General features: G+C 43.1%; 1 protein-coding gene across 9 annotated transcripts in view; it reads left to right on the top strand.

The window, feature by feature from the left end:
* cobl (cordon-bleu WH2 repeat protein) overlaps positions 1–24,734 on the top strand; it is a 237,280-nt gene that overhangs the window by 160,549 nt on the left and 51,997 nt on the right. For all 9 annotated transcript variants that reach the window (XM_060921192.1, XM_060921189.1, XM_060921193.1 and 6 more), the window contains one exon: positions 7,797–8,220. In XM_060921192.1, coding sequence (XP_060777175.1) covers positions 7,797–8,220 — 424 coding nt within the window. The remainder of the gene's footprint in view (positions 1–7,796; positions 8,221–24,734) is intronic.

The following is a 24,734-nucleotide window of genomic DNA, read 5'->3' as shown; positions in this document are numbered from 1 at the left end:
TGTTACATCACCTTTTCTACAACACTCAACCTTTCTACATCACCATTTTTAACAACACTCAGTAAGCATTTGGGACCTGAGGACACTAATTGTTGAAGTTCTGAAAGTGAAATTCTTTCCAATTCTTCCTTGATATACGACTTCAGTTGCTCAAGAGTCCGGGGTCTCTGTTGTCGTATTTTACCCTTCATAATATGCAACACATTTTCAATGGGAGACAGGCCGGTCTCCCATTAGCACCTGCACACTTCTACTACTCAAGTCTTTTACCACACTGGTGTAACACGTGCAGAATGTGGCCTGGCATTATCTTGCTAGAATAAGCAGGAATGTCCCTGACAAAGACATTATCTGGATGGCAGCATATGTTGCTCCAAAACCTGCATGTACCTTTCAGCATTAATGGTCTTCACAAGTGTGCAAGTTACCCATGCCATGGGCACTAACACTCCCCCATGCCAGCACAGATGCTGGCTTTTGAACTTTGTGCTGGTAACAATCTGGATGGTCCTTTAACTCTTTAGCCTGGAGGACACAACGTCCGTGATTTTCCAAAAATAATTCAAAATGTGGACTCGTCAGACCGCTTTGCATCAGTCCATCTCAGATGAGCTCGGGCCCAGAGAATTTGGATCGTTTCTGGATGTTGTTGATTATATGGCTTTCACAATGGTTTTCTGAAGTGTTCCCAAGCCCATGTAGTACTGTCCTTTATACAATCATGTTGGTTTTTAATGCAGTGCCTTCCACCTGAGGGATCAGAAGTCACAGGCGTTCAGTGTTGTTTTCAGCCTTGCCCCTTGCATGCAGAGATTTCTCTGGATTCTCTGAATCTTTTGATGTTGATGATATGGATTGTCTGGTGAAATCCCTAAATTCCTTGCAATTGTATGTTGAGAAACATTGTTCTTAAACTGTTGGATTATTTCCCCATGCAGTTTTTCACAAGGTGGCAAACCTCATCCCATCCTTTCTTGTGAACGACTGAGTCTTTCCAATTATCAATTAACCTGTTGCAGGCCAAAAATGTAAAGTGTTACTATTTTAGCCAATTGTTGTCCTATAACTAACAATGCATAAAGGTGTATTTTAAGTTTGTGATTTAAGTATCTGAGTCCAATAAGTTTAACTATTTAACTCCAAAAATGTAACTTCTAGTTATTGCTAGAAATATATCAACACAAGGGGCAGCACGGTGGTGAATTGGTTAGCACTGTTGCCTCATAGCAAGAAGGTTCTGGGTTTGAGCCCAGTGGCTGACAGGGGCCTTTCTGTGTGGAGTTTGCATGTTCTCCCAGTGTCTGCATGGGTTTCCTCTGGGTGCTCCAGTTTCCCCCACAGTCCAAAGACTTGCAGGTTAGGTTAATTGGTGGCTCGAATTGACTGCAAGTGCAAATTGTTTGCCTCTGTGTCAGCCCTGCGATGATCTGGCGACTTGTCCAGGGTGTACCCTGTTTAGTTCGTTTTAGTTATGGCCGGGTTCTTGCCCGAGCTGATAATCACATCAGTTTTTCTCTGGCTAATCAGACACAAGGTATGCCACCACTCTTGCCAGAGCAGATGGGGGTTAGGTGCCTTGCTCAAGGGCACTTGAGCCAGTCCTACTGGTTCAAGGAATCAAACCAGTGACCTTTTGGTCCCAAAGCTGTTTCTGTAACCACTTAGCCATGGCTTCCCCCATGGTGTACCCCACCTCTCACCCATAGTCAGCTGGGATAGACTCCAGCTTGCCCACAACCATGCACAGGATAAGCGGTTACGGATAATGGATGGATGGAGTGTATTAACTCAATATCTCAATAACATTTGATTTACAACATACTTTTCTTGCAGAAGGACTATTGAGTAGATAGAGGTAAAATAACAAGCAGGTTTTTCTAGAAAATACAATTACACAATTTCAAAAAGAAGCCAACAGTGTTTGAGGTTCATAATGCATCAGTTCCATTTACTGAACTCTCCTTTTTCAACTATACCAAGGTAAAGACAGATTTCCATTCGATGGCACCTTTAAAATATAATACATTTAAGCTCCTAAGACATAATCTTAATTAACCTCCTTTCTTACTGACTCATGTATAGACCCCTTCGCATGTTTGTAAACAAACCGACCATTGCCAGGATGCGTGCGCAGCCTGGACTCAGAAACAATGGCGCTGCCCATAGACCGGCATCATGAGCTGTCAGATTATGCAAAACAATTGTCGTTACAAGATCGAGAATGCTACATAAATAAGTTAACTCTAACAAGTGGACATCGCCTACCGGATCCGCATTTAATGAAAGAGTGGACGGACGATGTTAGTAAGTTCCCTGGTATACAATGCCCAGATATATACTCGCACCTTATTGACCAGACTTCAGTGTACACCCACGAAAAACTTCGTGCCTACAAGACTTTAGACGCATATGATTGTTATGTGCGGGCATGTACAACTTGATTAACAATGGGACATTCATATTCATTTTGTTTTAATCAAATTATGCCAGTGATGTGATGGCAATGTGGCTTTAGCTACAACAGCAAATACCAACACTAAACAGCAATTTGCAGGAGGTAATGGCATGAAAGGAATGATAGTGTAAAGAGTGCAGCTAAGAGAAATCAGAGCTGCGTAAAAAGCGAGAGGCAGAGAGCAGAAATGAAACTGAACGGGGCGGGAGCTAGGTTAGAGCAGTCAACGTAAGTTGGCATTTAGAGCGAGGGCACACAATTTTACCTTTCCATCCTTGCTTTAAAATTGTGATTTTCGGCATACGCAAATAATGATGGCACAAAATCTGGACTGCTTGAGTCAAGCGAGACCTCTCCTACAAACAAAATTGCATGCAAAGCTAAGTTAACATGCTAACAATATTCATTACATTGTGTAACTATGACCCAGCTAATCAGACAAACGTTACCAAAGTATTTTGCTACATCAATAAACAAAGACTAGAAAGAATAAAAAAGAAAGATTTAATAAATAGCCTGATCTTACCTGTGATGAAGTGGGCGCTGGAAACCCGCGCATTTTTGATAGTGCTTTCATCCCAGTCTACATGTTTGATGGCTTGTAGTCATAGACGTCGGCGATTTTTTTTTTTTTTTTTTTTTTGGAATGGGTGAGATCCTGATGGAATTCTGAACATTTTAACCCCATCACTGCTACGATTCTGACACCCGACAACACAACAACTAGGCATCGTTGAGTCTTTTTTGAGTCCAGGCTGCGCGCGCAATTTCCGCTTACATATGAATGACATTTACTGCGAAGGGGTCTATTGTCTCCCCCCCCATATCACTACTTTTTGTATCCCTCCCCTTTTTACTTTATTTTCTTTCTGTAGATGTGTTGTTGTTGATGTCTGTTCTTTAAATATGCATCTACTGGGAAGGTGCTGCTGTTGGGGGGTGGGGGTGCAAGTATGAAGTTCAGCATGAACTTTACCGTATCCAAGGGGAAAAAAAAAAAGAGTCCTCCAATAACAGGAGGGAAAATTGTGTGAGTAGTAGTGCTTAATGATAGACTGCCTTTCAGATTTTTCAAGTTTAGATCATAAAAAAATTTTCCCTGACGCCCAATTATTTTTGTTTAGTGGAGCGAAAGCTACTGTATTTGAATCACAGACTTCCAATTTTATTAGGTTTTTTTTTTTAAATCGAAGTGCACTTATTGTGTTCAAAGTGTGCTATTGTCTATTGTCATGGATTGTGCAGAAGTCACTGCTTGGGTTCAGATTCAGGAGGCCATTCCTGCAGATCATGCTCCACCAGGTATCTGTTAGGCCCAACATGAGCAAGTCCCCATTAGCCTTATGGAGTCAGAAGGAGGTACCCTCTTGAGTATCTGCCATGACTTCTCCAAGAAGGCAGAATACTCCAAACTGCTATTTGGTGCACATGTACAAACAGTCTGAGTTTTACTTCCTGAGGCTGTTAACCTCATAGAGCGACCCTGTTGACCATCTGGTAAAACTTCTACTGTGAGGCATTCAATCTGGGACCGGGGAGTATCCCCAAACCCAATAGAGACCATATCTTGTAAGGATGTAAGGCCGACTATATCTAGGCCGTACCTTTCCGTCTTACACAAACTGGCTTTTGTTTCCACTGCCAATGAAGTGATATTCCATACTCTGAGGCATTTTCTATTGTCAAGGTCTTTTCTGTCTAACATGACGCCCACAACTGGTGAGCTCAAAAGATGGCTCCATATCTGGTAACTCTAATCCGGTAAGGGTACAATCTCTCTTTGTTTGACCTCTGACCTCATCTCTGTTCACCACGGGTGACATCTTTGATGATTCCCAGAAGGTGAAATGTAAACTCTGCATCTTCAAATACAAAGTGCCGCTTACAAAGTTGGTGGAGGTAATTACAGTTCCTAATAGGACATGGCAAGAGAACAATATGCCACACATTCCTGCTGTCAGTCTGACCTGGTCTGTCTATCTTGTTCCCTTCCTTTGTCCTCAGTCAGAAGTATGTGAGTTTCCCCATGAAGGTCCTTTCAGGTCATTGCTACTTCAGTATGCATATACAGTGGTGCTTGAAAGTTTGTGAACCCTTTAGAATTTTCTATATTTCTGCATAAATATGACCTAAAACATCATCAGATTTTCACACAAGTCCTAAAAGTAGATAAAGAGAACCCAGTTAAACAAATGGGACAAAAATATTATACTTGGTCATTTATTTATTGAGGAAAATGATCCAATATTACATATCTGTGAGTGGCAAAAGTATGTGAACCTTTGCTTTCAGTATCTGGTGTGACCCCCTTGTGCAGCAATAACTGCAACTAAATGTTTCCGGTAACTGTTGATCAGTCCTGCACACCGGCTTGGAGGAATTTTAGCCCATTCCTCCGTACAGAACAGCTTCAACTCTGGGATGTTGGTGGGTTTCCTCACATGAACTGCTCGCTTCAGGTCCTTCCACAACATTTCGATTGGATTAAGGTCAAGACTTTGACTTGGCCATTCCAAAACATTAACTATATTCTATTTTAACCATTCTTTGGTAGAACGACTTGTGTGCTTAGGGTCGTTGTCTTGCTGCATGACCCACCTTCTCTTGAGATTCAGTTCATGGACAGATGTCCTGACATTTTCTTTTAGAATTCGCTGGTATAATTCAGAATTCATTGTTCCATCAATGATGGCAAGCTGTCCTGGCCCAGACGCAGCAAAACAGGCCCAAACCATGATACTACCACCACCATGTTTCACAGATGGGATAAGGTTCTTATGCTGGAATGCAGTCTTTTCCTTTCTCCAAACATAACGCTTCTCATTTAAACCAAAAAGTTCTATTTTGGTCTCATCCGCCCACAAAACATTTTTCCAATAGCCTTCTGGCTTGTCCATGTTATCTTTAGTAAACTGCAGATGAGCAGCAATGTTCTTTTGGAGAGCAGTGGCTTTCTCTTTGCAACCCTGCCATGCACACCATTGTTGTTCAGTGTTCTCCTGATGGTGGACTCATGAACATTAACATTAGCCAATGTGAGAGAGGCCTTCAGTTGCTTAGAAGTGACCCTGGGGTCCTTTGTGACCTCGCCGACTATTACACGCCTTGCTCTTGGAGTGATCTTTGTTGGTCGACCACTCCTGGGGAGGGTAACAATGGTCTTGAATTTCCTCCATTTGTACACAATCTGTCTGACTGTGGATTGGTGGAGTCCAAACTCTTTAGAGGTGGTTTTGTAACCTTTTCCAACCTGATGAGCATCAACAACGCTTTTTCTAAGGTTTTCAGAAATATCCTTTGTTCGTGCCATGATACACTTCCACAAACATGTGTTGTGAAGATCAGACTTTGATAGATCCCTGTTCTTTAAATAAAACAGGGTGCCCACTCACACCTGATTGTCATCCCATTGATTGAAAACACCTGACTCTCATTTCACCTTCAAATTAACTGCTCATCCTCGAGGTTCACATACTTTTGCCACTCACAGATATGCAATATTGGATCATTTTCCTCAATAAATAAATGACCAAGTATAATATTTTTGTCTCATTTGTTTAACTGGGTTCTCTTTATCTACTTTTAGGACTTGTGTGAAAATCTGATGATGTTTTAGGTCATATTTATGCAGAAATAGAGAACATTCTGAAGGGTTCACAAACTTTCAAGCACCACTGTACAGTTAACAGAAACCACTTTCTTTATCCTTCTGCTCACTTCTGACCCACATTTGTGCTTTGGAGACCATTCGAGAAACTTGTTTGTGCCTGTTGTGTATGTCTGCTTGTCGATCTATGTCTACTTGTTTTGGATTCATCATAAACAACATTTTAACCGAAAAGCAAAATCTTCATGTGCCTTTTACGTACCTGCATTTTCACTCGACTTTTTACGTAGGAATAGTAATCTGAATGACATGCTTTCAAATTCTACTCCTTGGATATTTATTCTATTACAGCTAGCAAATGTATTGTTTGGATCTTGTAACCTTGATGACAAAACTATCAAAAATGTACAGGAACTGAAACAATATATAAGAGAAAAGCATTTGCACAAAGTTTTAAAAATATTTACTGTAAGTGACTATAAAAATATGGGAAATTTAATGAACAGAAGAGGACTGACTGAACCTCGTGATAAGACAGAGGCTGATGTGGATGCTGCTGATAAACAAAGTGAGAACTCGTTTCTCACCATTTTAAACATGGATTGTTTTTTTTTCATGAGCAGCTTAGCGTACAGATGTAGAGGTAGGCAGGACATTTATTGGGATAATTCCAACTGAGGTGATCTCGAGATGGCAGAATGATTAAGGACTCATCCATCCATCCATTACCTATAACTGCTTATCCTGTGCAGGGTCACGGGCAAGCTGGAGCCTGTCCCAGCTGACTATGGGCGAGAGGCGGGGTACACCCTGGACAAGTTGCCAGATCATTACTGGCTGACACATAGAGACAAACAACCATTCACATTCACACAATTTAGATCAACCAATTAGCCTAACCTGGGCGGCACGGTGGTGTAGTGGTTAGCGCTGTCGCCTCACAGCAAGAAGGTCCTGGGTTCGAGCCCCGGGGCTGGCGAGGGCCTTTCTGTGTGGAGTTTGCATGTTCTCCCCGTGTCCGCGTGGGTTTCCTCCGGGTGCTCCGGTTTCCCCCACAGTCCAAAGACATGCAGGTTAGGTTAACTGGTGACTCTAAATTGACTGTAGGTGTGAATGGTTGTCTGTGTCTATGTGTCAGCCCTGTGATGACCTGGCGACTTGTCCAGGGTGTACCCCGCCTTTCGCCCGTAGTCAGCTGGGATAGGCTCCAGCTTGCCTGCGACCCTGTAGAAGGATAAAGCGGCTAGAGATAATGAGATGAGATGAGAATTAGCCTAACCTGCATGTCTTTGGACTGTGGGGGAAACTGGAGCACCTGCAGGAAACCCACACAGACACGTGGAGAACATGCAAACTCCATACGGAAAGGTCCGTCAGACACTGGGCTCAAACCCAGAACCTTCTTGCTGTGAGGCGACAGTGTTAACCACTACACCACTGTGCCACCCATCAAATATAAATGAAATTGCTTTTAGACAATCACTATGTTGCCTAGAGATGTCTAAAACCTTGCTAGCTAAGTTGGGTTTCATTACACAGTGAATGTCACTCTTTGATCAAGTTTCTGGATAGCTGCATAATGTGGTGTCACAGACAGTTTGGAATCAGAGATCGGCTGTCCCAATGTACCTATGCTCAATCAGCTGAGTGAGCATGTACACCATGAGGTAAATGAATAAAAGAAATTGGTTCAGCTGTCTTCATAGCTTCCTTTGTCCTTTTCATCTTTCCTAGACAAAACCGAGCTCGCCAAGTCAGCTAAAGAAACGGAAAGCCCCGCGTCCTCCATCCACCGTTCATCCCACCACCTCTTTACCAGCTCCCGCCGTGGCTGCTGCCCAGGTACCCAGTGCTATGGCGACATCCGACGACTCCATGTCTGATCTGAGTCACAGCATTGAGGACTCGGAACCAAATGCCTCCATCTGCAGCAGCAACAGCAGCGACGATGCCGCTGAATCCAGTAGCCTGGCCGAGGAAACCATGGCCAAGCCGGTCATTGAAGTAGCAACAGGCTTGACCTCCAAGGTGAGACCAGTTCCAGAACTGAATCAACAACCAGCACGCAGAAGCTTTGTTAAGCGAGAGCCTGAGGAGATGGAACCTGCACTGGAGCTTAAAATGGACGAAGTGGATAACAACCGTCACAGTGCGACAGGTTTGTACAGTACCTGGAAATTTTCACCATTTATCACACAGGCGAGAATTGCTAAAGATTACCTACAATATTATCAAATTTCCTTCCTGCAGAATACCCAAATGTTTAGCTGTACTTGTTGGTCAACATTCAACAAAAAAACCTTACCTTTGCAGACAAGTCCTGATCCTGATTTAAACACAAGCACGATCATATCATATGACATGACCACAATAATTTCACAGCTTGCGAGCAAACTTATCTTGCTACTCAACATCATATAGTGAACTGGAAAGCTGAGCTAATTTTAAATTATTATATTTATTCCAGTGATAAGTACAAGCTGAAAAAATGAAAAAGAAAGGTTTGTGGTGATATCGCATGATCCTGATCAAATTCGTGATCAGTTGATTGAGTACATCTTAAGCTTCTATCTTTCTGACCCACAGACACCTGTTACCACAAAATCAGGAAGTGGCTTGGGCTTTATTTATATCATGTCTTGAAACTTTTTCCTCATAGTAGCTGGGTAGTAGTGTTGTCAAGACCACCTTAACCGAGACCAAGTCATGAACAAGACCAGAGTGCATTTGAAACCGAGACAAGACCAAGACTTTGAGGGGTCGAGATCAAGGCAGGGCGAGACCAGTGTGTGTGAAGGAGGGCGGGGTGGGGTGGGGTGGGGTGGGGCGGGGAGGGGAGGGGTGACGGCTGTTAACAGTAACAAAAATTTCAAATTAGCAGTGAGTCACGTTATTGGTTGCATTTAAAGCAGAAAGTTTTACATCCAATCACAGTAATGATATAAAAACAAATAAATCAGACAATGAACAGGCAATTTAGTGAAATCCCTGCATTTGTGGTCTTGACCAATCTTGAAATAAAAGCCTGAGTACTCTATCTGAGACCGAGACAAGACCGAGTAAAAGTGCGGTCGATTCCGATACGAGACCATAAAAAAAAAAAAGTGGTCTTCAGACTGCTCTTGAGACCAAAAGCGGTCTCAAGTACTACAACGCTACTGGATAGCATCATAGCTTGGATAATAAAAACGCAGCTAGTCTTGTTTACAGAGTATGATCTGTGCCAATAGGTTCTCAGTGAGTCCATGGTCATGATATACCACCATTTTGTCCCCTTTTTTTTTTAAATTTCATAAACTAGGCTGGGTATGTTAGATATTTTGTGCAGTCCTTAGTTCTAGTTATTTTAGCCCGACACTGAGTACTAGCATATTGAATTAATTTGTATCTCATCTCATCTCATTATCTGTAGCCGCTTTATCCTGTTCTACAGGGTCGCAGGCAAGCTGGAGCCTATCCCAGCTGACTACGGGCGAAAGGCGGGGTACACACTGGACAAGTCGCCAGGTCATCACAGGGCTGACACATAGACACAGACAACCATTCACACTCACATTCACACCTACGGTCAATTTAGAGTCACCAGTTAACCTAGCCTGCATGTCTTTGGACTGTGGGGGAAACCGGAGCACCCGGAGGAAACCCACGCGGACACGGAGAGAACATGCAAACTCCACACAGAAAGGCCCTCGCCGGCCACGGGGCTCGAACCCAGGACCTTCTTGCTGTGAGGCGACAGCGCTAACCACTACACCACCGTGCAGCCCACTGGGAGAATTTTTTTTTTACCAAAACATTCCCTACCATTTTTTTACATAGGCTAAAAGAAGGCAACAAGCAAATTTCAGAAAAATTGGTTAATATTTAGAGGTGCCACACGAGGTTGCAAATCGGGTTAAGCCATTAACATTAGTTGGTGCGTGGACTGTTGCAGAGAAGATCTCAAACCCCCAAAAAGTCACAGTTCTAGAGGGAATATGCCACTTCTATGAAAAAGAAGAGGCAGGAAGAGTTTATAGACTGATAGAAGGTTAACTTTCATGCACTAAGGGGTTCTTAACAATGAGCACTGATCGTAATATGCTGATGAAGTTGTGAATGTTTTTCTTTCTATGTTTTTCAGATGGCTAGCAACAGTAATACAAGTAGTACCGGTGGTGCAAAGCACAAAACCAGAAAGGACAATTATGTTTGGTTAATTGGTCCCACTTCCAAGGAACTGTCTGGGAGAAAGCTTCCTTCTGCTAGGGAAGTCCTTAGTGTGTTCTTTTATCTCCACAAAATAGCATAATACCGAAGGGTTTAGAAAATCACAGACAAGTAATAGCTATTGTTACTTTGAACACAGGAAGTTATATTACTGTATTGTTTGTATTAATATGAAACAGTTAATAAGCCACATTATTTTATATTGTGTCTTGAGTGAAAACTTTAATGGCTTTGCGGCACCTCTAAACATTGTTCAGTCTTAACCAAATTTCGCACAATAACTTCTTTTAGGCAATGTAAAAAAAAGGTAAGGTGGTCGTAACAAAATCCTAAAAAAAAAATTTGGGGACCACCCTACTGCATGTTGAGCTCCTGTTACACCATGTTCGATTTCATCTGGCCAGTTTGCAGCAGTTAGCTTAATGCCTCGGTCACAACCGGCCGTACGTGCTCCTACGGCCGGTCTACGTGCAAGAAACGCACGGAGGGCACGCGTGTGACGTGCTGATTTTCGAGCTGTAGACTGGCCGCAGACCGGCCGCAGAGGTTCTTTGTCATGTCAAACAAACTCTACGGGCGCTTACGTTTTTTTCAGGTTGCAAGACAAACTTACGGCCAACATGCGTCTTTCTCCACGAACAAAAAAAATGCAGCGATTTGGGAAACGCCAAAAATCGCACGGCCAAAAAATCGTACGTCCGGTTGTGACCTAGGCTTAAATGATAAAGACCATTTGCAGCTTTTCAGAACATAATGACCATCAAGGATTTCACCAAAAATTTGGAAAGTATGGAATTTGTGAGCACCTGCTTAGAAAATCTCATCTCATCTCATTATCTCTAGCCGCTTTATCCTGTTCTACAGGGTCGCAGGCAAGCTGGAGCCTATCCCAGCTGACTACGGGTGAAAGGCGGGGTACACCCTGGACAAGTCGCCAGGTCATCACAGGGCTGACACATAGACACAGACAACCATTCACACTCACATTCACACCTACGCTCAATTTAGAGTCACCAGTTAACCTAACCTGCATGTCTTTGGACTGTGGGGGAAACCGGAGCACCCGGAGAAAACCCACGCGGACACGGGGAGAACATGCAAACTCTACACAGAAAGGCCCTCGCCGGCCACGGGGCTCGAACCCGGACCTTCTTGCTGTGAGGCGACAGCGCTAACCACTACACCACCGTGCCGCCTGCTTAGAAAATAGTATTGGAAATCAACAATTTAGGAAGATAAAAATTCATCTTGTTGACATTTTTATCTCCACCTTCATCAGTCTTCATCAGGCCTGACTTAGGGCAGAATTTTCTCTCAGCAAGTTGAAGCCTGTTTTCAGAAAGAGAGAGTGAGAGAGAATGACAGAAAGGTCATCCAGAAGACTGTATTTTGCAACTGACAGCATTGGCAAAGGTCCGGAAATGCCACCCAAAAACATTCCTAACCCAACTTATACTGGGTAAATGTACAAATTCCCAGACAAACGGACAATAACATACAATTGTTACATCAGCCTTGGGGTGAAGCATGACTTGTAGCTGATGCATGTCAAATAACATTTTCTTTACTTTGTATGTTAATCGTGTACTGATCATTGTCCTCAAATCATGCAGCTAGCTTTAGCATCTTGCATTGTCTTGGTCATACGGAGTCAAAAAAAAAAAAAGTCAAAGTCCTTCTCACGCCAGAATCTGGTCTTCCCAGCCAGTCTCCTGTCCCAGTACTAATCAACTCTTTAAGGTGTATGGTTGCGGCGCTGATCTCCATTTCAATAGCCCTCGGCCTCTCGCCTATAGAGAGCGTGCACGTGACGTCACAAGGTCACGTGATATTTGTTTATCTGCCATCTTGGACGGCAAGGCCGCGCATAGAACTTCGACGAACCCGTTCTAATTATCAAGTGTGTGGGAGTAGATCTTTCGAGAATGGTTATATCTTGTTCAGCATTTGGTTGTACCAATAGACAGGGCCAAAAGGAGGGCCTGTCATTTTATAGATTCCCCGCAGACGAGGAGAGACGCGCAAAATGGGTGTCCGCTGTGCGAAGAGAAAACAGGTACCCCAGTTCTACCAGCCGAATTTGTAGTGAACACTTCATATCAGGTAGGTGTAATCTTCTAATTCAATACTCCTAGTACATCTGTTAAGTTGATTTTCGGATTGAATGATAACTGCATACTTAGAAACTAGACAGTACAGTGTTTGTGGCCGTCAGTCCGCTTGATCTCTAACATTTAAAATGGCTATGCCTAGCCCTACTACCCTGGCTTAGTCTATGACAATGTTTTATCTTTTTGGCTCATATATGCCTTTGAAAGGCCAATCCATAGTAGGGATGGCGAAAACTAAAAAAAATCTTGACCAACCACCGAGCCTCATTAGCCGGTTAAAGTCGGTTAACCTATGAGTTTAAACAGGGATGCAACCGGCGGATGCCGCCTTTTTCACGGCTGAATCGTGCAGATCCGATTTTTTTTTTAGGGGGGGCGTTGGAGTGTCTGAATAATTTCATCAAAGTAAATTCTGTATTAAAATTACTAAATGAGCAAATGCTGTTACGGTCCATGAAACAGGATGAGAAGAAAACAGTAAATCAGAAAGCTGCGCACGTTTGCGCAGCTTCCGCGCAAACGTGCGCAGCTTTCTGATTTACTGTTTTTCAGACAAAAACATACATATTTACAACCCTGTCATTATCTGGAACTGAGTTTAGATTTCGAACATTCTTACGATAAAACATCCTGCATAGTCTCTTTATGATAAACATCTTAATGCCACTTACCCGTGAGGTTATCAAGTAGACATTCTTCTTCGGAACCTTCCAGAGGTATAGTTGGGATACCCATCCCGCAACAAAATACTTATAAGCTTCCAGGCTCTTGTAAGCTTTGAGGGCTTTGCCTGTGTAACACGATTCACAAGAAAATTGTAAATGGCGTGGTAGGCCAGATTGGGCAAATCGCCGGCACCGCAGCTCCGAATTTCCCTGAACAAGGATTGTGGCAAGTTGTACGGATCTGCAATCCCCAACCTGGAACACTTTTCCACGTAACGCTGCCTCACGTCACCTTCAAGATGCTGAACAAACTTAGACAAGTTATCGCGCTATGTAGATGGGGTATTTTCCAAATTTTCTTGGGGAATACTCCCTGGATCCATTACGCTTGCGCAAGGTAAACAATCCTGATGCCGTCCAATATGGCGGAGTACACACGTGCGGGTCACGTGACTGCACAGCCTCTATACAACTAGGGTTACAGTGGAGGGCTAGTCCTCTAGTAACTGCGAGAGTTTGACTTCCCCACTCACATCTGTATTGCAGCGTGCCTTGCCAGATGGCAGTAGGTACCATTTTTATGATGGTCTTTGGTGTGACCCGACCACAAGTAGAACTCGCAATCTCCTAGTTGAGAGGCGGACACGCTAACCACTAGGCCAATTCACGGTCGGTCACATGGAGTATCTCATCTCATCTCATTATCTCTAGCCGCTTTATCCTTCTACAGGGTCGCAGGCAAGCTGGAGCCTATCCCAGCTGACTACGGGCGAAAGGCGGGGTACACCCTGGACAAGTCGCCAGGTCATCACAGGGCTGACACATAGACACAGACAACCATTCACACTCACATTCACACCTACGGTCAATTTAGAGTCACCAGTTAACCTAACCTGCATGTCTTTGGACTGTGGGGGAAACCGGAGCACCCGGAGGAAACCCACGCGGACACGGGGAGAACATGCAAACTCCACACAGAAAGGCCCTCGCCGGCCCCGGGGCTCGAACCCAGGACCTTCTTGCTGTGAGGCGACAGCGCTAACCACTACACCACCGTGCCGCCACATGGAGTATAAAGCATTAAATAAATAGCTCTTTTCTAAGATATTATTATTATTATTATTATTATTATTAAGTTCAATTTATATAGCGCTTTTCACAAACCCAAGGACGCTTTACACAGGAGTTACACACACAAAAAAAAAGCCACACTAGGAAGAGTAGTGTGAGGTAAAGAGGAAAGTTTTCAAGTTAGCTTTGAAGGAAGAGCGAGTGGAACAGTCACGAAGCGATTGTGGTAACGAGTTCCAAAGTTTAAGAGCAGCAACACTGAATGATCTGCCATCCATAGATGCCAGTTTAAAACGTGGGACAGCCAGAAGTCCACAGACAGAAGACCTGAGGGAGCGGCAGGGACAGTACAAATGAATTAGCTCACAGAGATAGAAAGGGGCGAAACCATGAAGAGCTTTATAGGTTAAAAGCGAGATTTTGTATTTAATCCGAGAAATAACTGGCAACCAGTGCAGGTGCTGTAAAACAGGAGTGATGTGAGCAGTGCGCTTGGTGAGTGTGAGGACTCTAGCTGCTGAGTTTTGAATGTACTGCAGGTGATTGAGCAATGTGGCAGGGAGACCATAAAAGAGAGAACTGCAGTAGTCAAGACGAGAAAAGATAAACGCATTGACCAACACTTTGGCATCAGTTTCAAAGAGAAAAGGGTGGAGACGTGCAATATTGCGGAGGTGAAAGAAAGCATTCTTAGTAATAAGTTTAATATGGGGTTCAAACGTAAGGGTGGAGTCAAAGAGAACTCCAAGGTTTTTTATAACTTGGGAAGGACTAATAGACACACTATCAACATCAATAGTGAAATTGGAGAAGTTCAGAACCTGTCTTTTGGTACCTACTAATAGAACCTCCATTTTGCTAGCATTAAGTTTAAGGCAGTTCTTATGCAGCCATTGCTTAAGGTCATTGATGCAAGTCCTTAGCAGCTGAACACTTACTACACCAAATGTTGGTTGATGGCCAATGCGAAAAGTAGATAAATGAAAAAAGTTCATATTTAAAGTTCTATCAGTTATACTGGGCGGCACGGTGGTGTAGTGGTTAGCGCTGTCGCCTCACAGCAAGAAAGTCCGGGTTCGAGCCCCGTGGCCGGCGAGGGCCTTTCTGTATGGAGTTTGCATGTTCTCCCCGTGTCCGCGTGGGTTTCCTCTGGGTGCTCCGGTTTCCCCCACAGTCCAAAGACATGCAAGTTAGGTTAACTGGTGACTCTAAATTGACCGTAGGTGTGAATGTGAGTGTGAATGGTTGTCTGTGTCTATGTGTCAGCCCTGTGATGACCTGGCGACTTGTCCAGGGTGTATCCCGCCTTTCGCCCATAGTCAGCTGGGATAGGCTCCAGCTTGCCTGCGACCCTGTAGAACAGGATAAAGCGGCTAGAGATAATGAGATGAGATGAGATCAGTTACAGTGGTGCTTGAAAGTTTGTGAACCCTTTAGAATTTTCTATATTTCTGCATAAATATGACCTAAAACATCATCAGATTTTCACACAAGTCCTAAAAGTAGATAAAGAGAACCCAGTTAAACAAATGAGACAAAAATATTATACTTGGTCATTTATTTATTGAGGAAAATGATCCAATATTACATATCTGTGAGTGGCAAAAGTATGTGAACCTCTAGGATTAGCAGTTTATTTGAAGGTGAAATTAGAGTCAGGTGTTTTCAATCAATGGGATGACAATCAGGTGTGAGTGGGCACCCTGTTTTATTTAAAGAACAGGGCTCTATCAAAGTCTGATCTTCACAACACATGTTTGTGGAAGTGTATCATAACACAAGCAAAGGAGCTTTCTGAGGACCTCAGAAAAAGCATTGTTGATGCTCATCAGGCTGGAAAAGGTTACAAAACCATCTCTAAAGAGTTTGGACTCCACCAATCCACAGTCAGACAGATTGTGCACAAATGGAGGAAATTCAAGACCATTGTTACCCTCCCCAGGAGTGGTCGACCAACAAAGATCACTCCAAGAGCAAGGCGTCTAATAGTCGTCGAGGTCACAAAGGACCCCAGGGTAACTTTTAAGCAACTGAAGGCCTCTCTCACATTGGCTAATGTTAATGTTCATGAGTCCATCATCAGAAGAACACTGAGTAACAATGGTGTGCATGGCAGGGTTGCAAGGAGAAAGCTACTGCTCTCCAAAAAGAACATTGCTGCTCATCTGCAGTTTGCTAAAGATCACGTGAACAAGCCAGAAGGCTATTGGAAAAATGTCTTGTGGACAGATGAGACCATAATAGAACTTTTTGGTTTAAATGAGAAGCGTTATGTTTGGAGAAAGGAAAACACTGCATTCCAGCATAAAAACCTTATCCCATCTGTGAAACATGGTGGTGGTAGTATCATGGTTTGGGCCTGTTTTGCTGCATCTGGGCCAGGACGGCTTGCCATCATTGATGGAACAATGAATTCTGAATTATACCAGCAAATTCTAAAGGCAAATGTCAGGACATCTGTCCATGAACTGAATCTCAAGAGAAGGTGGGTCATGCAGCAAGACAACAACCCTAAGCACACAAGTCATTCTACCAAAGAATGGTTAAAGAAGAATAAAGTTAATGTTTTGGAATGGCCAAGTCAAAGTCCTGACCTTAATCCAATCGAAATGTTGTGGAAGGACCTGAAGCGAGCAGTTCATGTGAGGAAGCCCACCAACATCCCAGAGTTGAAGCTGTTCTGTACGGAGGAATGGGCTAAAATTCCTCCAAGCCGGTGTGCAGGACTGATCAACAGTTACTGGAAACGTTTAGTTGCAGTTATTGTTGCACAAGGGGGTCACACCAGATACTGAAAGCAAAGGTTCACATACTTTTGCCACTCACAGATATGTAATATTGGATCATTTTCCTCAATAAATAAATGACCAAGTGTCATATTTTTGTCTCATTTGTTTAACTGGGTTCTCTTTATCGACTTTTAGGACTTGTGTGAAAATCTGATGATGTTTTAGGTCATATTTATGCAGACATATAGAAAATTCTAAAGGGTCCACAAACTTTCAAGCACCACTTTATACCAGGATCTCCAGCCTTGTGGTTTCAGTAGTAGATCAAATTCATTTTGATCCTGATACAATAAATGGGAATCAAGACATTATCTGTGGATTAAATCACCCTGCTCTCTCTTAAACTAACTCTGCAAGGCACATTCCATTAATTCCACACAATTCACTCAAAGTGGAGCTTTTTTGCTTATTCTCTGATATTCGTTGCTCCATATATTAGTGTTGCTTCAAGTGTATGGAGCATCTCGGCTCAAATACAGCCTCGCATGTCGCTTCTGGAAGAGAACTGTCGTAATCATAAAGCTAGATGATGATGATTAGATGGTAGAGCTCCGTTTATTAGGGACAAGTTGGAGGCAGCAGTATGAAACCATTTGGAAATAAGTCAGGGTCAGATATCTGTGAAGATACTCAGTCATCCAGGTACATAGTAATCTGTGGTTGGTAGAAGAGAGCAACTGGACTTGCTTGAAAAGTCTTGAAGACGTTTCGCCTCTCATCCGAAAGGCATCCTCAGTTCTGTCTGTCTAATAGGGATGAGAGATGTCTGTCGGATGAGAGGCGAAACGTCTTCAAGACTTTTCAAGCAAGTCCAGTTGCTCTCTTCTACCAACCACAAGTCAGGGTCAGGCCATTAATTACCATCCTTGGAGCAGATTTAAAAGTTAAGGACCTTGATTACAGGACCAGCCGTGGCAGACTGGCAGCACTGGGATCTGAACTTACATCATGACCCGCTGGTCAAGCCTGAACTAATGAGTTCCCAGTGCCCCATGTGTTGGTTAATGCCTAAAAGCTACATGACCAATAAAGGTATTCCGTTTTGGAAACCCCGTGAACTCATTATGGGCAAAGATTTCCTTGCTTTTGCATTCTGGAAGTGAGTCTTCAATTAAAGAGAAGCAGAATCTGTGAAGCAGATACCACTGTCAAAAACTTGTACCTGTAGGATGCTGACAGAGGGACTTGACTAACACATGCATAGTGTAATATCATCTGTTTGATATAGTCCTTCTTGTCCCTGTTATTATTTAAATGAACAATTTAGATGACGAGCTAGTGTTTCTGGAGCATAGAAGACAGTTTTCCTAAACTTCAGTAGTTTTAAATGACCAGGCATAACAGTTGTCTGTCTTGGATCTCAGGAACAACTCAAACTTAAGATTCTAACTTTATAGTTAGTTATGATAATCACATCAGTTTTTCTCTGGCTAATCAGACTTGTGGTATGCCACCACTCTTGCTGGAACAGTTGGGGGTTAGGCGCTTTGCTCAAGGGCACTTGAGCTAGTCCTGCTGGTTCAGGGAATCAAATGCCGCTTTTCCACTACAAACACGGCTGAGTTGGGCTGAGCCATGCCGTGCTGAGTTGGGCTGAGTCGAGCTGAGCGGGGCTGTTGGAGTTGCATTTCGACTACAACCGCGCTGAACCGTGCTGGCTGGAAGTGGGTGGACACATTGGGTGGCGTTAGCGAAAGTGGGTGGACGTCACGTTTTGTCGTTAGGCGGCGCAAACAGTGACATCAGTGATCTTTTAAGCGGTAGTCTCACGACCCAGATAGTAAACAATAAACATGGAGTCGTTAGTGTTGCTGGTCTTGGTGCTGTGGCTTGTTGTCACCGACAACGCCAACAGATACTGGCAAGAGTGTATAGATGAGGCGAGGCGCATAAGGCTTCAGAAATTCTCGTAATTCGTAATTATTCTTCTTCCGGGTTTATGGTGTTTACAGATCCCAGCGTGCTCGCGGGGCATGTGTGGGCATGTGAGGACACTCCTCCTCACCAATCAGTGCACAGGGGAGTGTCTCCTCACGTCCCTAGCCCCACTCGGCTCGGTTTGGCTCGCCTCAGCCCCACTCCAAAACCGTGCGAGTTTTGGGTGCTAAGCAGGGCTGAAGCGAGCTGAGTCGTGCTGCTCTGAGGTAGTCGAAACGCAAGCCGTGTCGGGCTGAAGTGAGCTGAAAAAGGGTAGTGGAAAAGGGCCAAAACCGGCGACCTTTTGGTCCCAAAGCTGTTTCTCTAACCATTTGGCCATGGCCTCCCCCTTTAGGCTTCCCTAACTTCGGTACCTCAAACTCCATGTTAATTCATAAGCGGAGGATTATATTTTGAGTTGGAAGTCTGAATAAAAACACCAGAAATTTTAAATAACTAAATATCATAAACGTCTTCTATTCTTGAATAAGTTGGAAAAGTTGCCATACTTTTTTGATGAAGAGAATAAAATGAATGGTGAATTTGTAGAAATAAGGAATAAATAATTGTGAAGACCACTGATGAATGCTGTGGCAAGCTTTAGTGATGTATTATTCTCACCATCTGATTTGCAGTATGCAGATTTACATGTCGCCACAGGCCGAGGCCAGGTGTTGTTGCCACCAGGAACTCTTTGTAAGGGAGGGTAAGCTCTGAGCTAGCGAGCACTGCCAGCCAACTAATATATCCTTTGGATGTATACTGTTCAGCTTGGAGATGTATTGTATATTCTGTCCACATTCACTGGATATGAGCAACCGCACACTCTGTTAGCCTAGTAGTAGAGTAGCCAATCAAGTCAAGTCAAGTTTATTTGTATAGCGCGTTTAACAATAAACATTGTCGCAAAGCAGCTTTACAGAGTTTGAACGACTTAAAACATGAGCTAATTTTATCCCTAATCTATCCCCAATGAGCAAGCCTGTGGCGACGGTGGCAAGGAAAAACTCCCTCAGACGACATGAGGAAGAAACCTCGAGAGGAACCAGACTCAAAAGGGAACCCATCCTCATTTGGGCAACAACAGACAGCCTGACTATCATATTAACAGTTTTAACATGAGGACAGTTTCGTTGATGTTATAAACTCTTCATTGATGGAAACTTGAGTGTAAAACTGTTCATGACAACTGCAGTCGGTCCTAAAGTTAGCAAGACAACTGTAGTCCTCAGCCATAAAAGCATTACTGTAAGAGTCCAGAGCGTCCTCCAGGTATAACCCTCAACTGTCCTCATGGGGCCGTCCTTCACAGGAGCGGTGCGATAAAACTCCGACCAGACACAGGGCACCAGGATGGATCAAGCAGGTCCAAGGGGCAAAAGAGGCCAGCATCTCAATCCCAGGACCAACATGTAACTCAGAGGGACAGATGGGGGGGGGGGGGGGGGGGGAGAGAGAGAAAGAAAACACGTTGTTAGGTATGCCCTAAAAATGACAAGTATTAAATCTGTGTGGTAGGCTCGCAGAGACGAGAGTCTTTACATCAGGCATAACACACAACAATGGCATGTTAATATGGTAGGGCTGTGCGATATGGGAAAAAATGAATATCCCGATACATTTTCTCCATTTTACGATATACGATATATATCTCGATATATTTAAATCTCCTCTAAAGGACCCCATGAAATCTAACTTTTACTCTTTTTTCACTACAATCCCTGCAGATTAAATAACATTCTTGGTTAACTTTACAGGTGGTTTTCAACAACACATTTTAAATTGTCATGTTCGTGATTAATCACAATTGAATTGAAATAAGACTATTTTTATTCAACAAAGATGCGGCACAAACTGCAAAAACAATCTTGAAAATTGCAACAAAGGGGCAACACAATACAGAGCTGCTCAGAGCTCAAACCAATAAAGTGCAAACTCAACACTGAGAAAGACATTTAGCCTAAATAAGAAAAGTGCTCTTTCATTAAATTATTTTAAAAAATAGAGCTCCAAGCTATTAACCTGACTACTGAGAACCACTGGAACATCCACAATAGAGAGAGAGAGAGATTGAGGGAGAGAAGAGAGAGATCTGCAAAACATCGTTTTCCTCTTTGCACACTTTTGAACTGAATGTTTTCCGGCTCTGCCTCTCAGATGTGTATAATTCCGGCTGCTGCTTTTCGTGATGACAGGTTTTTTTGCACACTTTACAAACTGGCATTTGCTGTTCCACGTCCTTCTTGCGATATCCAAAAAATGCCAGATGACAGACCCCTTACTAGTTCTTTTAGGAACCAATTCGTCCGCTTCCATTTTTAATGTGTCGCTGAAATTGACAGAGCTTACACGGTAGCCTATGCAACACCAGCAATTGCACAAACTGAGTCAGCGCTGTCAACCGGAACCAGGAAATCTTCCCGCGCAGTGTTGCCAGATACTGCTGACGTTTTCCAGCCCAAAATATGTTCAAAACCCACCAAAACGCACTTAAAACCGCCCAATCTGGCAACACAACTGAAACTAGAAAATCTTCCCGGAAGTTCCTTTCAGCACCGAGATGTCGCCCGGGATTGGTTGGCGAGTGCGTGACGTTATTGTTTTCTTTACCCTATATGAGCCAATCAGCTCATATACCATGAGTAGAGAAAAACAAAATGGCGGTGTATTTTGCTGAACCAATCCAGGATGAAACCGAAACTCTACTTGAAAACAAAACCCCCAAAAATACAAAAAAAGCAACAAAATATGGAATAAAAGTATTTGATGGTAAGAATGTATCCTTTTTGATTTTTCAAGAATTATTATTATAATATAATTTTTTGCAAATTGCTATTGTCATTTCGCCAGTTTGTTTACATTCTAAACGGAAATGATTTTGTCGGATGTTTTGTATAAAGATTTTATTTATCAAATTTCCAAAAAAAAAATTTAAATAAAAATGCCCTGTTTCTCAAAATCCAGTGAATGTGGATATAATAAAAGTTATTCCACTCAATCTCATCGTACATGGCTTATAGCCAACTTGGTGCTACGTGCCTCGTTGGCTATCAGCTCATGTACGACTCGATTTCGTGGAATAACTGTTAAATATACTGTATACTGCCTTGGAGAGAGATGCATATGGCCAAATAATACATACATCAGATATACGTATACTGTTCAGCTGAGAAAAATAGCCAGTAATAAAAGGCTACAGTGACGCATTATTTTCAGTATACATATTCTTTTATTTGTTTCCTTTTGAGCAAGACTTTCATGAGTTAACAATGATGCATGGCTTAGACAAGCTGGAAGAAGTTAGTGTGGCACAATAAAGACAAGTTTGACGTGCTAAAGACAAGGTGTTCAATCTAATGATTGCACTGTTTCGATTTTTCTGGCATTCATCCATCATCAACACTCAGCTGTGCTTAGTCAGTAGCATTCAGAGTGATTGTTCAGCACCAGGAGGACATGACTCTGCCCTCGGGGATGAGCTGCAGTGTGCGTATGAGCTCTGAGGAAGGAGAGATTATGATGATGGATTTGCCAGCTGTCAGCAAATCACAGATAAAGACTAGCTGACGTGATGCAACCACCTTTAGCATTACTGTGCTCTCAGGATTAGAAGGTGTTAAAAGAAGCATGGTTGGTTTTACAAGGGGCACATATCTTTTGGTTGGATAATAAAAATGAAAAAGATGATTCGTTAAGGAAATATGGCAGTTATGATCTGTGCAGTTCCATTTCACCCCTCCTAACCACCAGGGGTGGTGAGAATCACCTAATAACCTTCTTGTCTGCATGCACACACATGCCAGGATCTTCAACAAAGTCATGAAGTGACTGCATGACATAGAATGTGATTATAAACATTGTCGTTATGTGACTATCATTCACTTCCTTCTTCTGGACTCGATGCATGCAGGTGATGGCTATATATATAGGATATAGGATACTGCCGCATTTTGGTATTAGTTCCCACCATGTGCCCCCACCAAGGAGCAGACCATCTAGACATATCCCCCGTCCTCTCACACATTATAGCATTTGATCTCATTCCATTATAGATTTAGTCCCTCCCCCCTTTGCTGTTCTAAAAACCTCCACTCTTCTGGGAAGGCTTGCCACTAGATTTTGGATTGTGGCTGTGGTTATTTCTGTCCATTTAGTCACAAGACCATTAGTGAAGTCAGGCACTGATGTTGGGTGAGGGGGCCTGGGGTGCAATCTGCATTCCAGTTCGTCGCAGAAATGGGGATGCCATGACCTAAAGGTTAGAGAAGCAACTTGAGGACTAAAAAGTTGCTGGTTCAATTCCTTGGACCAGCAGGAATGACTGAAGTGCCCTTGAGCAAGGCACCTAACCCCCAACTGCTCCCTGGGCGCTGCAGCACAGCTGTATTAGTGCTCACATCCGCAGATGGGTTAAATGCAGAGAAAGAATTTCACTGTGCTCTAATGTTCATGTGACGAATAAATCGATTCCCCAAACAAATAAAATTAAACTAATAAAATTCCCTAAAAAAAATAAAAATCAGTGCCATTGAGTTCAAGGCTCTGTACAGGCCACTCGAGTTCTTCCACCAATCTTGGCAACCTCACTTTGTGCATTGGAGCACTATCATGCTGGAACAGGTTTGGGATCCTTAGTTCCAAGAAAGTGGAATTCTACAGTTCTTGACAATTGTGTACTTCAAACTATGTGGCAACAATTTGGGGAAGAACCCCACATTGGTATGATGGTCAGCTGTCAACATGCTTTTGGCCATATAGTGTGTATTACTTTGTGCACACCCATTGGTGATGATGGCCCGATAGGTGATTCTTGTCATCTCTGGCAGTTATTCCGTATTCACAGAACCACCGTTACACATGTAACAAGCATTTCCTTTCAAATTAAGCAAGTTTTATTGGGAGAATGAAAGCAAGTCTTCAAATTATAGCATGATTTTGTAAGATGCGGTTTGTTTGTTTGTTTGTTTGTTTGTTTGTTTGTTTGTTTGTTTGTTTGAAAAGAGCTTTGTAAACCCCAAATGAAGACCCTCTTTACAAATGATAGACCCAAGAAGCTTTTGCTTACTGTTTTTCTCATTTGCCTTGGATAGTATGGCCAAAACTTCTGAGTCCATTCCTAACACCTGCTTGTTTTTCCTCATTTTTTGGACAAGTAAAACAATTTGTTGTCAGATTCAAACTCATGTTTAGATGTTTAAACTTCTGAAATGTTTCAAATAACATTTGATAAAAAAATAAAGACAGGTCTGAAGGTGAAAATTTTGGACCCTACTATGGGTGGGATCCCCTTTTCTCTCTTAACCAGTTCCACGAACTACACTGCTAACTTTGTAGGATGTAACCTACCAGCCATCCATCCATTATCTGTAACTGCTTATCCTGTGCAGGGTCGCGGGCAAGCTGGAGCCTATCCCAGCTGACTATGGGCGAGAGGCGGGGTACACCCTGGACAAGTCGCCAGGTCATTGCAGGGCTGACACAAACAACCATTCACGTTCACACTTGTGGTCAATTTAGAGCCACCAATTAGCCTAACCTGCATGTCTTTGGACTGTGGGGGAAACCGGAGCACCCGGAGGAAACCCACGCAGACACGGGGAGAACATGCAAACTCCACACAGAAAGGCCCCCATTGGCAACTGGGCTCGAACCCAGAACCTTCTTGCTGTGAGGCAACAGTGCTAACCACTACACCACCGTGCTGCCCTGTAACCTACCAATCAAACCCAAATGTCCTCCTGTTCAAAAACTGAAGGAGCTAGACATCCACATGGGAATGACTTCTCACTGTAGGTCTCAGTACATTGTTTCAGTACAAGTTGGCTCGTGTGAATTCTTAAGAATTTGCAATGCTTCTGAGCACCAATTGTTCTCTTACTAATCCACGGCCTGTTCTTTTACTATGTCTGT

This window comes from Neoarius graeffei, chromosome 5 (assembly GCF_027579695.1).
Source record: "Neoarius graeffei isolate fNeoGra1 chromosome 5, fNeoGra1.pri, whole genome shotgun sequence".
In the NCBI taxonomy this organism is placed as follows: domain Eukaryota; kingdom Metazoa; phylum Chordata; class Actinopteri; order Siluriformes; family Ariidae; genus Neoarius; species Neoarius graeffei.
The sequence above is the reverse complement of the archived record's forward strand: the minus strand, read 5'-3'. Positions and strand labels throughout refer to the sequence as shown.